General features: G+C 37.3%; 1 protein-coding gene across 4 annotated transcripts in view; it reads left to right on the top strand.

Moving 5' to 3' along the window:
- Positions 1–16,167, top strand: part of DMC1 (DNA meiotic recombinase 1) — a 39,920-nt gene extending 23,753 nt beyond the window's left edge. Inside the window, exons 13-14 of one of the 4 annotated variants that reach the window (XM_008533615.2) lie at positions 7,511–7,627; positions 15,173–16,167. In XM_008533615.2, coding sequence (XP_008531837.1) covers positions 7,511–7,627; positions 15,173–15,242 — 187 coding nt within the window. In that variant the 3' untranslated portion in view covers positions 15,243–16,167. The remainder of the gene's footprint in view (positions 1–7,510; positions 7,628–15,172) is intronic. The other 3 variants (XM_070599175.1, XM_008533614.2, XM_070599174.1) reach the window with 3 other exon arrangements.
- The last annotated feature ends 360 nt before the right edge of the window (positions 16,168–16,527 follow it).

Genomic DNA, 16,527 nt, shown 5'->3' with positions numbered 1-16,527 from the left:
AGTGACAAGCAGTAGTACCTATTCTCTCTTGTTTTTTTTTAAATTGAGTTCATAATAGTTTACATCATTGTGAAATTTCAGTTGTACATTATTTCTTGTCTGTCACCACATAAGTGCTCCCCTTTACCCCCTGTGTCCACCCTCCACCCCCCTTCCCCTGGTAACCACTGAACTGTTTTCTTTGTCCATGTGTGTGTTTGTATTCCTTATATGAGTGAAATCATACAGTGTTTGTCTTTCACAGTCTGGCATATTTCGCTTAACATAATTCCCTCCAGGTCCATCCACGTTGTTGCAAATGGGATGATTTTGTCTTTTTTATGGCTGAGTGGTATTCCATTGCGTGTATATATATATATATATATATACACCACATCTTCTTTATCCAATCATCAGTCGATGGGCAGTTGGATTGCTTCCATGTCTTGGCTATTGTGAATACTGCTGCAATGAACATAGGGGTACATATGTCACTTTGGATTGTTGATTTCAAGTTGTTTGGGTAGAAACCCAGTAGTGGGATAGCTGAGTCATATGGTAGTTCTATTTTTAGTCTTTTGAGGAATCTGCATACTGCTTTCCGTAGTGGCTGCACCAGTTTGCATTGCTACCAGCAGTGTATGAGGGTTCCCTTGTCTCCACACCCTCTCCAACATTTGTTATTTTTAGTCTTAGTGATTATAGCCATTTTAATGGGCGTAAGGTGGTATCTTAGTGTAGTTTTGATTTGCATTTCCCTGATGGTTAGTGATGTTGAACATCTTTTCACGTGCTTATTAGCCATCTGTGTATCTTCTTTGGAAAAATATCTATTCATATCCTCTGTCCATTTTTTGATTGGGCTGTTTGTTTTTTTGTTGTTCAGCTGTGTGAGTTCCTTATATATTATGGAGATTAGCCCCTTGTCAGATATATGATTTGCAAATATTTTCTCCCAGTTGGTGGATTGTCTTTTTATTTTGATCCTAGTTTCTTTTACCTTGGAGAAGCTCTTTAGTCTGTTGAAGCCCCACTTGTTTATTTTTTCTTTTGTTTCCCTTGTCTGAGAAGATATGGTATTCAAAAAGATCCTTTTAAGTTTGATGTCAAAGAGTATACTACCTATATTATCTTCCAGGAGTTTTATGGTTTCAGGACCTATCTTCAAGTCTTTGATCCATTTTGAGTTTATTTTTGTGTATGCCATGAGATAATGGCTACTTTCATTCTTTTGCAAGTGGTTGTCCAGATTTCCCAACACCATTTATTGAAGAGACTGTCTTTTCTCCGTTGTACGTTCTTGGCACCTTTGTCGAAGATTAGCTGTCCGTAGATGTACAGTTTTATTTCTGGGCCTTCAGTTCTGTTCCATTGATCTGTGTGCCTGTTTTTGTACCAGTACCATGCCGTTTTGATCACTATGGCTTTGTAGTACATTTTGAAGTCAGGGATTGTGATGCCTCCAGCTTTGTTCTTTTTTCTCAGGATTGCTTTAGCAATTTGGGGTCTTGGGTTGCCCCATATGAATTTTGGGATTCTTTGTTCTAGTCCCGTGAAGAATGTCATTGGGATTCTCATTGGGATTGTGTTGAATCTGTAGATTGCTTTGGGTAGTATGGACATTTTAACTATGTTTATTCTTCCGATCCACGTACATGGAATCTCTTTCCATTTCTTTATGTCATCATATATTTCTTTCAATAATATCTCATAGTTTTCATTGTATAAGTCCTTCACCTCCTTGGTTAAATTTATTCCTAGATATTTTATTCTTTTAGTTGCAATTGTAAATGGAATTGTATTCTTGAGTTCTCTTTCTGTAAGTCTGTTATTAGAGTATAGAAATGCAACTGATTTTCGTGAGTTGATTTTGTACCCTGCAACTTTACTGTAGTTATTGATTATTTCTAATAGTTTTCCGATGGATTCTTTAGGGTTTTCTATATGTAAGATCATGTCGTCTGCAATCAGTGAGAGTTTCACTTCTTCACTCCCTATTTGGATTCCTTTTATTCCTTTCTCTTGCCTAATTGCTCTGGCCGAAGCCTCCAGTACTATGTTGAATAAGAGTGGTGATAGTGGGCATCCTTGTCCTGTTCCTGTTCTCAGAGGGATGGTGTTCAGTTTTTGCCCAATGAGTATGATGTTGGCTATGGGTTTGTCATATATGGCCTTTATTATGTTGAGATAATTTCCTTCTATCTCCATTTTGTTAAGAGTTTTTATCATAAATGGCTGTTGGATCTTGTCAAATGCTTTCTCTGCATCTATTGAGATGATCATATGGTTTTATTCCTCAGTTTGTTGATGTGGTGTATCACATTGATTGATTTGCGGATGTTGAACCATCCCTGCATCCCTGGTAGAAATCCTGCTTGATCATGATGTATGATCTTTTTGATGTATTGCTATATTCGGGTTGCCAAGATTTTGTTGAGGATTTTTGCATCTATGTTCATCATCGATATCAGCCTGTAGTTTTCCTTTTTTGTGTTGTCCTTGTCAGGCTTTGGTATCAGAGTGATGTTGGCCTCGTAGAATGTGTTAGTAAGTGTTTCATCTTTCCTAATTTTTTGGAATAGCTTGAGAAGGATAGGTATTAAATCCTCTCTGAAAGTTTGGTAGAATTCTCCAGGGAAGCCATCTGGTCCTGGGCTTTTATTTTTTGGGATGCTTTTGATTACTGTTTCAATCTCTTTACTTGTGATTGGTCTGTTCAGATTATCTATTTCTTCTTGATTCAGCTTTGGGAGGTTGTAAGAGTCTAAGAATTTATCCATTTCTTCTAGATTGTCCATTTTCTGGGCATATAGCTTTTCATAGTATTCTCTTATAATCTATTGTATTTCTGTGGTACCCATTGTTATTTCTCCTCTTTCATTTCTAATTTTATTTATCTGAGCTTTCTCTATTTTTTCTTTGTAAGTCTGGCTAGGGATTTGTCAATTTTGTTTATCTTCTCAAAGAACTACCTCTTTGTTTCATTGATTCTTTCTACTGCCTTTTTTTGTTTCGGTTGCATTTATTTCTGCTCTGATTTTTATTATTTCTCTCCTTCTGCTGACTTTGGGCTTTGTTTGTTCTTCTTGTTCTAATTCAGTTAGGTGTAGTTTGAGATTGCTTATTTGAGATTTTTCTTGTTTGTTAAGGTGAGCCTGTCTTGCGATGAATTTCCCTCTTAGGACCACTTTTGCTGTATCCCATATGAGTTGGTATGGTATGTTTCCATTTTCATTTGTCTCCAGATATTTTTCTGATTTCTTCTTTAATTTATTCAATGATCCATTGGTTGTTCAATAGCATGTTGTTTGGTCTCCACATCTTTGTCTCTGTCTCAGCTTTTTTCTTGTAATTAATTTCTAGCTTTGTAGCATTGTGATCAGAGAAGGTGCTTGTTATTATTTCAACCTTCTTAAATTTATTAAGGTTTGCCTTGTTTCCCAACATATGATCTATCCTTGAGAATGTTCTGTGCACACTTGAGAAGAATTTGTACTCTGCTGTTTTTGGATGCAGTGTTCTATATATGTCTGTTAAGTCCAACTGGTCTAGCTTTTCATTTAATTCCACTGTTTCCTTGTTGATTTTCTGTCTGGATGATCTATCCATTGATGTGAGTGGAGTGTTGAGGTCCCCTACTATTATTGTGTTATTATTACTGTCTCCTTTAGGTTTGCTAATAGTTGCTTTATGTTTTGGAGCTCCTGCATTGGGTGCATAGATATTTATAAGTGTTACGTCTTCTTGGTGGAGTGTCCCTTTGATCATTACATACTGCCCTCTTTGTCTTTCTTTACCTGTCTTATCTTGAAGTCTACTTTGTCTGATATAAGTATTGTAACACCTGCTTTCTTTTTTTTGCTATTAGCTTGGAACCAATTCTCTTTTGTGCATAGGGTACCACATTGGTAACAGCAAACAATAGTTTGCTAAGAAAAAAACATAATTATGTTTCTAGAAGCTCCAGCTTCCTACTCTTCTTTAGATTATCTGTAGTTGGGGTGATTACTTCAATTAGGGGGAAATCCTACTTCCTTTTACGCTTGCCTTTCTGTCAGAATACCCTTTAAAAGTTCCTTGAATTACAGTTTCTTTGAAAATATGTCATAAATCTGTATCCAAAAGGATCTAGACTGGAGAGACCCAAATTGTCTTCTCCTCTGTATCCATTCAACAATATTTTTTGAGTGTCTTCTATATTATAGGCACTTTCCTAGGCACTGGCGTTACAAAGATAAACAAGGATTTAGATTATAGTGGGAGAGTGAGACCCATGAATTAAAAATTACCATGTAGCATGCTTTAATAGAGGAATGTATAGGAATAGAGGCATAGAGGTGGTATGAGAGCACAGAGGAGGCAGACTCTACTCTGTTTTGGGTGATCAGGCAAGGTTTCCAAGAAGGGATGACACTTGATGGGTGAGTAGTAGCTAAATGAACAAAGACAGTGGGAAAGGGGCTTTCATTTCAGAGGGAATTGTGTGTGCGCAAAGGCATCAAGGTATAAAAGGACTTGCTGAAATAATAAAAAAGGAAAGAGTTTTGAGAGGGAAGGAGGAATAATGAGTACAACTGTAGGTAAGCATGTAGATAGCAGATATAAAGAAGGGTAAGTTGGTGGAGCTTCTTCCTGAGAGCCCTCGTTTTCTTTGTGAAGAAGCAGGCAATGTCGTCTGAGGTGAGGGAACAAGAATGGAAAAGGGGGCTTAAGACGATGACTGAGGTTTGGAAAAGGGGAGGTGAAGCTAACCACACTCATATAGGAGAATCACTAAGGAGTAGTGAGAGACCATCTGTGAGAAGCAGTAACAAAGCTGTTAAAACTTCTCTCTGTAAAAACAATACACAACTATGTGCTGGAGGGATTTGGGGAGGAAAAAAAAAGATTGGCAATAGTTGTTATCTCAGGTGCCAATCTTTAAAAAGAAAACCAAAAAACAAAAAGACTTCTCTCTGCCTATTTAGCTGACCCTGACTATCCTTTCTTGTCTCCTGTTGATAGAAATTTCTAACTGGTCTACCTTCTGTGAAAGCATCAATCTTTCTCCAGTCCAATATTCTCCGTGGTACTTTTGTACCTTCCTATCTTAAGTTCAAAGAATATTTCGAGCACTCGCCATGTGGCTGTTGCTACAGAGCTACATACAGTGTCGTCTGCCCTCAAGGAGCTTACTCATGGGTAATAGGAGAGCAATTGAGGGGAAATATAATATGTGAATAATAACTGCACTAAAGGCAGAACATGAAAAATGCATTAGAGAAGCATAAATGTAGCGTTTGCAAGTTCAGAGTTCACAGCCCAGTTGAGAATATCATCAGGGCCACTAGCATATAGGATTCTTTTAAGACTTTAAGAACCATCCACAACATGGATAGTTTAGAGCCATTCCATTAAAAAGAGTGGCATTGATCTGTAAGCATTACAGAGACAACTCACCTCTAGCTATTCCATTCAACTGAGATGGCTTTATTGTGTTACCCCCCCCCCCCCCGCCCCCCTTCAGCGGCCTGAGTAAAGCAACCCAGTCTTCTCACTTCTTAACCGTTGTCAGTCTCAACTGCCTGGCTGCTGCTTTCTTCATAGTGGTTCACTCCGAACCTCCAAAATGAACTCTCTGTCTTCTTTCCCACAGTGGACCTGCTGAATCTTAACCAGTCCTATCCAACCTCAGCCAGGGATCTTCTGGTCCTAACCTCTGAGCCATTTAATCAAGCAGCAGTCTATATTAGCAGACTCCTTTACCAGAGAGCTTCTTATCCCCACCAACCTACAATCTGTTTAATCTCATGTCAATCAGCCACACCCTCACTACACCAAGCCTTATGCTTAGAGTAACCAGAATCCTGAACACCTTCCTGAAGCAAGCAGAATTTGAATTGACTTGTAACTATGTTCTCCCAGAGCTGAGGCTATTATGCTATACCACAGTTTATTTTGATCAAGCATAACTTGTTAGTTTATGTTCAGATCCCTTTATCGATGATTTAGAAGCCTAGGTTTTCTTCTACATCAATTGAGATGATCGTGTGGGTTTTTTTTCCTTCATTCTATTGATGTGGTATAGTACATTGATGATTTTCCTATGTTGAACTACTCTTACATTCCTAGAATAAATCCTACTTGGTCATGGTATATAATCCTATTCATATGCTGCTGGATTTGGTTTGCTAGCATTTTGTTGAGGATTTGTGCACCCAGGCTTTTGGGAAGGGCTCATTATTACGCATTTGAAAACCTTTCACTTCCTGGGGCCGGCTCTGTGGCGGAGTGGTTAAGTTCGCGCGTTCCACTGTGGTGGCCCAGAGTTCAGATCCTGAGCGCGGACATGGCACCGCTCGTCAGGCCACGTTGAGGCAGCGTCCCACATCCCACAACTAGAAGGACCTGCAACTAAGATATACAACTATGTACCGAGGCGGGGGGCGGGGGGCCGGGGGGGGAGGGGTTGGGAAATAAAGCAGAAAAAGAAAAAAAAAAAAGATGGGCAACAGTTGTTAGCCCAGGTGCCAATCCTTAAAAAAAAAATTAAAAAAAGAAAAGAAAAGAAAACCTTTCACTTCCTGACAAGTGAGTGTTGGTCCCCTAGTGAGTATCTCTCTCAAGATGAGTGTCAATAATATTTTTAACTACCTTGTAATCACAATATATTTTTTTAATCCATATGAACAGACATAGTAAGAGCTAATCTCTTCTGTCTCCTATTTTAAAAGAATAAACTTTAGGCATCAATGATAAAGACAAAGATATTTCCAAGATTATTCTCACTGTCTATTCATAACCAGTACAACATTGAAGGCTTCCAACATATAGTTAATGTACAAGAAGGAGGTTCTCAATCTGCTCTTATTTACATCATGGCATCATGAGAGAGGGTTGGATATTTCTTATTCATTAGACTAGAATAGTGCTTGGCACATAGTAGGCTGTTAATAAATATTTCTGATATGAATGAATGAATAAATACATTCAATCTTTGTAGTTTGTAAAGAAGAAAAATTGCTTAACCCTAAGAGTTATCCTAAGACAGTGAATAATGTTTTATTTGCGTTTTTTTCTTTTTAAAAAATCAAATAAGGGGCCGGCCCCGTGGTTAAGTTTGCGCACCCCGCTTCGGCCACCCAGGATTTCGCCGGCCCAGGATTTCACCAGTTCAGATCCTGGGTGTGGACATGGCATTGTTCATCAGGCCATGCTGAGGCAGCGTCCCACATAGCACAACCAGAGGCACTGACGACTAGAATAGACAGCTATGTGCTGGGGGACTTTGGGGAGAAGAATTAAAAAAAAAATCAAATGAAACATCAACTATTATCATAAGAATCTCAGAAGCCCGAGCTGGATGGCAGTGGGATATATTGCAGCTCCAAATCCTACTCCACTCCATAGTTTATGAACAAGCCTCTGTTTGTTTAGAACACACGCCTGCCCCATCTCCTGCCATCCTCCACAGAAAAGTCGCCCTGCAATTGTAGATATTACTATATGTAGCCCATATGATGAAACCTGAAAAGGTGTTTTATTAATTCAGTTTTCAGGCAGACCCCAAAAAACCCATTGGGGGACACATTTTGGCTCATGCTTCAACAACAAGAATAAGCTTGCGAAAGGGAAGAGGAGAACTGAGAATTGCCAAGATTTATGACAGGTAAATATGTTATTCTTAATCAGATTCTTGTGCATATGGTATTAAATAGAATTGCCTCTCCTAAGGCTATAATTATACTACTGGCAAACACTACATGTTTGAATTTCCTTCTGAAAAATTATTCAATTCATTGGGACCTCCCTACTATGCACTAGGTTCTAGGGATTCAGGGAGTCTGTTGACAAATAGACTTGGTCCCGGACCTTCCAAAGCTTACAGCGAAGCTAGATAATGAAATAATCAATTCCAACTGAAGTGTGGCAAGTGCAAGGAAAGTACAGAGTATGACAGGAATATATGGAAGTCCTTTCTTTCTGCCAGTTTTCTTTTCAAGTTCCAATTTAAACATCACTTCCTCAGGGAAACTCCCCTGACCCTCACAGTCTACACTGTACCCTATTTTATACCTTATATTCTTTCACAGTACTTTACTTATTTAATTAAGAATTATAAACACATTTTTACAGAGAAACCTACTGCGTATCAGCTATTCTAGGTTCTGGGGATAGAGCAGTGAGCAAAACAACAAGACAAGGCCCTGCCCTCATGGAGCTTACATTCCATTGGTAATGACTTCTGTAACAGAGATTATCCCCGCTAGACAGGAAATACACTGAAGATAGGGACACTGTTCTCTTGCTCACCACTGTATTCCCAGGGCCTGGGACATCATAGATGTGCAGTATTTGTGACTGAATGATTAGCCAACCTGAGCAACAAGGCAAAGATTTGTAATAACTCTTTACCCCAGGGAGGGAAAATTGGCCAGAAAGAAATCAGATGAGCTCTTAATCTGGCTTTTGCTATGAATCACAGTACTTATTATGTATTGTCATTGAATAAATATTAAATAATCAGTTCCTCCTGTATCTGGTTTTTATTCAGACCATTTTGCTTTTCATCACCTATCCCTGGTAGGAGACTATAATATATAAATGCTGTGTTTTATGGAGCTTCAGCAGTCTCTAAAAATTTGCTACAAATGTTCTGTGTTGAATTAGATAGTAACGTTGTTCCATCTTTTTACTAAAATTTCTTGTTTTATATCTTGGACAGATTGCTGTGCTTAGAACTTTCCCAAACATTTTTCACTCCAAATTGTAATTGGCTACTGACATGTACGCCTCCCTCACAACAGGGACTGAGTCTGGTCCACTAATGTTCCCAGCACCTAGCATGGTACTTAGCACACAGCAGGAACTCGATAACTATTCATTGAATTAACAAATAAATGAACTCCATCTACTTTTTCAATCATTTGTATATTTCATCAAGTCCTCCAAATTTGCAGGAACAAACAGTCTTGCAGTTCTTACAGTCCTAAGAGAATACTAGAGTTCTGCAGACTCAATAAAGGATAATTAAAGTTATCATAGAAGTTAGTTATGTCAAATTTCCATAAATTTGAGTAAAAATAGCAAAACTAGGTCAGAGCTTAAAATGTCAAAATTTAGTTTGCTGTGCAGCATATACTCCCTTCTTTCTGGTCCCTAAAGATTTCTCACAAAGAATTCTCTGTGGTTTTAGAAAACTTTTTGGTAGAGAAGATGTCGATGCTAATAATGACAGCTAACACCTATTGAGTGGCTACAATGTGCTAGGCCCTGCCAAGTGCTTTATATATATATTTCATTGTTTACAACCACCACCTTAAGAGATAGAAGTCGTTATCCCCATTTTACACATGAGGAAACTAAGACCCCAACCAGTTAGGTAACCATTGCTACTCTACAGTCCTTTTTTTTAATTGAGGTAACATTGGTTTATAACATTATATAAATTTCAGGTGTACATCACTATATTTCGACTTCTGTATGGACTACATTGTGTTCACTACCTAAAGTCTAGTTGCCATCTGTCACCATACAAATGTGCCCCTTTATCCCTTTCATCCTCTGCCCACCTTCCTTTCCCCCTGGTAACCAATCTATTCTCTGTATCTATGTGTCTGTTTGTTTATCTTTCACATATGAGTGAAATCATACAGTAATTGCCTTTCTCCATCTGACTTATTTTACTTAGCACAGTATCCTCAAGGTCCATCCATGTTGTTGCAAATAGCAAGATTTCTTCTTTTTATGGCTGAGTAGTATTCCATTTATATATATACCACATCTTCTTTATCTGTTCATCCATTCATAGGTTCTTAGGTTGTTTCCAAGTCTTAGCTACTGTGAATAATGTTGCAGTGAACATAGGGGTGCATATATCTTTTCGAATTAGTGTTTTGTGTTCTTTGGATAAATACCCAGAAGTAGAATAGCTGGATCATACAGTAGTACTATTTTTAATTTTTTTGAGGAATCTCCATACTGTTTTCCTTAGTGGCTGCACCAATTTACATTCCCACCAGCAGTGTACGAGAGTTCCCTTTTCTCCACATCCGCTCCAACACTTGTTATTGTTTTTTTAATAATAGCCATTCTGACGGACATGATGTAATATCTCATTGTGGTTTTGATTGGCATTTCTCTAATAATTAGTGATGTTGAACATCTTTTCATGTGCCTTTTGGCCATCAGTATATCTTCTCTGGAAAAATGTCTGTTCAGATCCCCTGGCCAATTTCTTAATTGAGTTGTTTGTTTTTATGTTGTTGAATTACATGAGTTCTTTATATATTTTGGATATTAACCCCATATCAGATATATGGTCTTCTCTCAACTGGTAGGTTGCCTTTTCATTTTGTTGATGGTTTCCTTCGCTGTGCAGAAGTTTTTAGTTTGGTGTAGTCCCATTTGTTTATTTTTGCTTTTGTTTCCCTTGCCTAAGGAGACATATTCAAAAATATAAGACCGATGTCAAAGAGTGTAATGCCTATGTTTTCTTCTAGCAGTTTTATGGTTTCAGGTCTTACACTCAAGTTTTTAATCCATTTTGACTTAATTTCTGTGTATGATGTAAGATAATGGTCTACTTTCATTCTTTTGCATGTGGTTGTCTAGTTTTCCCAACCCATTTATTAAAGAGACTTTCCTTTCCCCTTTGTGTGTTCTTGGCTCCTTTGTCAAAAATTAGCTGTCCATAAATGTGTGGGTTTATTTCTGGGCTCTCAGTTCTGTTCCATTGATCTGTGTGTCTGTTTTTATGCCAGTCCCTCTACAGTCTATTTTAAACAGAAGCCAGAGTGATCCTTTGTAAAACTAAGTCAGATCATATCTGTCCTCTGCTTAAAACCCTCCAATGGCTCTCCATCCTAATTCAGAATAAAAGCCCAAGTCTCTGCAGTAGTTCACAGAGGCCCCATGAATGGCCCTATTCCTGTTCCTCCTGTTCTCGCCCTTTCTCACAGTGCTTCAACCTCAATGGGCACCTTGATGTTCTATAAACATACCGGGGCACACTCCTACTTTAGGGCCTTTGCCCTTATTGTTCTCTCTGCCTGGATTAACATTTCCCCATGTAGCCCTCTTTTTGGTTATCTCCTTCACCTTCTTCAAGTCTTTGATCAACTGATACCTTCTCCACAATGCCTGTCTTGATCTCCCTATTTAAAATTGCAACTAGCTTCCTCCCAATTTCCACACTTCCAATCTCCCTTATCCAGTTCTATTTCTTCTTTCCCCATAACACTTACCATTTTCTAACATATCACATAATATATTTATTTGTTGTCCATTATTTATTGTTTGCCTCTCCCTCCCTGCAAATATGAGTTCCACAGGGCAGGGATCCTTGTCTGGTTTTTTCACTTAGAGATCTCAAGTGCCTACCACAGGGATATAGCAGGTGCTCAAAAAATATTTTCTTAATGAATAAATGAGTGGACTTGCCCCAAATCACACAACCAATAAAGGATGGAACCAGGATTTGAATCTAGGGCCTACACTTTTAATCATTACACCAGTTCTTAGTTTATTGGAGATGCTCTATTTAGGGAAGTCATAGCTCGTCTACTATAGCTACTCCATGGCTTCAACTTCTACCTTATACAAATGTAAGAGAAAGACATTTCTTGGTAAAAGAAAACAAAATTTCCCAAGAATTGAGCAGAAAAGCATTCTCATAAAAATTTCCAGGTGTACAGACGTGACTACAAAAAGGAACCCAGCCATTTTCCTTGAATGTCACTATATTACTGCTCCCGTAACTAACTATACCTGGCCCTGAAGTGTACATTTTTCTTTCCTTAAAACTTTTAAGTGAATAAAAACCCTATTTATTTTATTCCACTTAGCATATTTGAGATCAGTGGACATTAAAAGTAAAGAACTCTGCTAAATTCAAAGGAAAAACAAATTTTAAATAATTATAAAAAAATGAAAAGGTATACAAATGGTCAAGTTTCTGAAGTAATTGTTTTTGATTCTGTTTCTAGTACCAAAAAAAAAAAAAAATGGTTCAACTTTGCAGATACCTTTGTTGGCTTCCCTCTTTCTCAACTCTTTGTCTTCCTGCCATTTGTAAGTGGCCGACTTAATATTTTCCATCAAAGCCAAAAGGTTATTTTCTAATTCCACTCAGGCCTTCTTATTCAGCTCCAGGTTTAGTCTAGCAAGACCTACCTATCTACAGACAATTTGCTGTCCGCAGGGGAGACCCTCTACTATTTCCTAAGGGAAGTAATCTTACCCATAGTGTGCTCCAAGTGCACTGCCTAGTCTCCACCCTCCAAACAAAATAAAGCAAACAAACAAAATTTTAAAAAACACAACAACAACAACTTTGAGACGCAATATAGCCTAGTGGTTAAGAACATGAGCTTTGGGTCAAATACCTTAGTCTCTAATTCTGGCATCCTCACTTCCCAGCAATGTGAACTCGGGCAAATAGTTCTCTCTGAACCTCAGTCTTCTCATCTATAAAATGTGGTTAATAATGATGCGGGGTCGGTGAGCAGAGGAGTCGAAAGAAAGATTTCTTAGACTCTTAAGATCTGGCAGTAGTGCTCTTTTATTTAGAGAATAGAATAGCATGGGGACAGGACCCCTGGGCAGTCAGGCTGCTGCGTGGGGACAGGGCCCACGGGCAGGAGGAGCTGCTGCCGGCATGTTGCTGCTGCCGCTTCTGCTGCAAAGTTGGGTGGAGAGTAAGGCTAAATTTAAGGCATAGGTATGTGAGTTATCTCTTTACAAGACAAAGGAATATGTAAAAAAGTTAAAATGGTGTCAGTGCCCGTAGGGTCCGGCCGTTTGGCGGTCCCACAAATTTTAGATAAGAATCAAACCGGATTGAGTAAATGGCAGAAGTCACCGCTTGAATTTTATCCTCAGCTAAAGACAAAGGAGGATTTGAGGGGGGGGGGGGGGTCAGTTACATGAGGTTGCCAGACAGTAACCAACTTAAATTCTTGCCTCTGGCATTAAGAGTTTCTAGAGATAAGGCCATCCCCCTTCTTCCTGGCACAGACAGGGAGGCATATTTACAGATAGAGGTTTTCCTTAGAAATGTAAATGTTTCCCAACAAAGGGACAAGCAAATTCTACTCCTCGGAGCCTGCCTCTCATCTGTAGTTTTAAAATTAACCAGCCTAAAACTCCTCATCAAATAATACATACCCAATAGGGTTCTCATAAAGTTTAAATGAAATAATATAACAGAGCCCAACACATAGTAATTAGTAAATACTTCATAAATGGAAGCTATTATTATTACTATACAGTCACCATAACCTAGATATAATAACAGCACATAGTACAGTAGGCCCTTTCTTTCATGGGCAGTGATTTTCAAATTTCTATTTCTAGTCTAATCTTTTACTCAAGTTTTAGATACTCATTTCCAACTGCTTACAAAACTCCTCTACGTGACTGTCTCAGAGATGTTTCAAATGCAACCTAAACTTCTTATTTTTATACACAAAACAAGCTTCTCTATTCCCATTTTTTTGTTCATGCTATTACCTGTACCTGAAATATCCCCATTTCTGCCTCAAAGGCCTCTTCAGATATTATCTATGAAGCCTCTCCTAGTCAACTTAGCTGGCATAATGTCTCCTTTCTTTAGAGTTCTATAAGATATATGCTGACTTTATGAAACTTAGCTTACTTTGCATATTTGTCATATGCATAGCTCACCTGTTAGACTTCCTGAGAGTAAGGACTCTGTCTCATTTTTGTAAAATCTGTAGGGTTTAGTACATGCAAAAGTATGATTTTCAAAAAGTTAAAAAACATGACTTTCTTGCAAATAAATATAAAATTAACATGCATCAAAGATTTTATTTGACTCCTTGATGAATGAAGAAACCACTGATTCAAAGGATAATTTGAGGAACAGAGATTTATATAGTCGATCAAAGGAATGTTGAAATATATTTACTAACAGATGCAAAACTGGTTAGTATCCTACCAGGCAATAAATTGTAACATTTGAAGTTGTCTTTTCTACTGGAGGGAAATCAATTACTTCTCTACACAATGAAATCTATTTCTATTGCCATGGACTAGAATCATCTGCATTGCCCTCAGATAAGAATCATCTGTATTGCTATCAGTTTTGCACAAATTAATCTTACTCCTACAGAGTTGTAGAATAAATTGAGGCAAAATTTAGGAGAGTATATAATCATGACTCACGTACAAATGTCAAAGTTTTTTTTATTGAGGTCACATTAGTTTATAAAATTATATAAATTTCAGGTGTACATCATTATATTTCAACTTCTGTATAGACTGCATCGTGTTCATCACCAAGTCGAGTTTCCATCCATCACCATACCTATGTACCCTTTTACCCCTTTCGTCCTTCCCCCACTCCTTCCCCTCTGGTTGCCACCAATCTGTTCTCTGTATCTATGTGTTTGTTTGTTTTCCACATAGGAGTGAAATCATATGGTAATTGTCTTTCTCCATCTGTAAAATGTCAAAGATTTTATTTAATTCATTAACTAATGCAGGAACCCACAAGATTTTTAAACCAGATCAAAGGAAAAATAAAATTACCTCACATATATAGTCAAATAAGGAATGCTGAAATGAATTATAAATTGATCAAAAATGGGCCAATATCCATAGGACAATAATCAATTGCATTCCTCCTCACACAATTTACATTTCTATGGACAAGAATAATTTGCATTACTCAGTTTTCTACAATTTACAGAGTTGTAAATAGCTCAAAGACAATGAAAGGCACAGAGTCCTCATAGAATTGCGTAACCTGGAAGAATGTGCTAGGCAACCTACTTTTCCACTGAAGGTGCTCAGTAATCTTTCAGTTAATTTCAAAGTCTTTCACAGTTTTGCCCTACGTTAATCTGGTCAAGAGAAAGGTGCACACCCCTTGAGAATCAGATAAACCCCTAAAGGTCCTACACAATGCCTGACAGTATACTGAAAGAATACCCAGTTATCCCTTTTGCCTATTTCCAAGTTTGGGGTAATTTTTCTTGACATTCAGAACTTTACATATAGAAGTTGTTCAATAAATGTTTATGAGGGTTGATGATACTTGTAGGTAAATTCTGTAGTCCACATTTAGCTGTACCAATTCTGAGATGTCTCTGGAGACTCAGACTGATAGGAGTATGATGCCTGTGACATGAATATAGTATTTATAGAAATAGAGCTTTTTATAAACTTCTGTTCCCTTGTATTCTGTTAGTCCTGAGATGCCTGAAAATGAAGCCACCTTCGCAATAACTGCTGGAGGAATTGGTGATGCCAAGGAGTAGGTGGTGAATTGATGCAAATTGCTTCTTAGTGCTTATTAGGAGCTGAAGAAATGGAAAAACAGCCTGAAATTTCAGATCTTGAAGTAAGAGTTTGTTTTTTTTTCATGTTATTAAAGGAAAGTCAGCAAAAGAGATTTAAATCTTATATTTATCTTAAAAGTCCCTGATTTATAATAACTATACATTGTATGTCAGTTCAGGAACATATGTATGTATATGAATGAATAAACCTATTGAAAACTAGTTAGGAAAGGGGTACCTGATTCCCTCACTTCACTTTCCAAAGTGAGCCACTAAATGGATGGAAAATCTATGAGCTCAGAAATATCCCATTCTCCTACAGTTACCCCTTAAAAACTTACAGCGGTGAGGATTTCAAAGGAGGGAGATGTTTAAAGGAGGAATGTTTACAGGACACACAAAAAAGTGTTTTGTATTTATAATATCAAACTGTACATTCACCTTTATAGCAACAGAAAAGAAACATTAAATTAAGCCAAATTTTAATCATTTGATTTTTTGACAAGTTGAAAGTACTTTTAAAAACTGTGTTTCTGATACAGACGTATTTTATTGAGAAGATAAAGAGGAAGTTAATTAGGAACTTTACAATTTTAGGTGATAAAGGTAGCATGACTTTTATATTTTAAGTTTTGGGTAGAGAATTCAAAATCTTTTTAAAAATATTGAAGTTAAATGTAAAATTTCTAAATACTAATTTTAGAAATGTATAAAATAATATTGTGTTTTTCTAATTGTTAAAAATAAAATCTAGTTTTCGAATGTATGACAAAAATATTTAAAAATTAAAATACTAATAACATATACAATGACAATCTTTATAGACTTCAAAAAGATTCAATCTCTTATGTTGCATCAGCTTGTATGAAAATTCAACTATTGAAAGTACCATTCTTACAAAAGGTATTTGATTATCCATTAAGTCATTCATTCACCAATTATACATCGAATACTAAATGCTAAAGAATATGCAAGGAAAGCATGGTTCCTGCCCTGAAAGAATGTATACAGTAGTTAAAAGACTAATATTTATGAAAGAATGAGAGAGCAAATGATTATATAATTAATTTGTCAGCAGTGTGGTCTTGGATTATAGGATTCCAAAAATGGGAGAGGAAAGGTTAAGCTGAGGGACAGCATATGCAAAGGTATAGAAGCTGAGATTTCGAAACAAAGAGACCAACCTGACAAGCAGAAATTGTTCACAGTGTGGGGTATTGGGAGACAGAAGCTATTTTTCCTTTTACTTTTTTAGACCACAGAA

The sequence above is a fragment of the Equus przewalskii genome, chromosome 29, assembly GCF_037783145.1.
Source record: "Equus przewalskii isolate Varuska chromosome 29, EquPr2, whole genome shotgun sequence".
Lineage (NCBI taxonomy): Eukaryota > Metazoa > Chordata > Mammalia > Perissodactyla > Equidae > Equus > Equus przewalskii.
The sequence above is the reverse complement of the archived record's forward strand: the minus strand, read 5'-3'. Positions and strand labels throughout refer to the sequence as shown.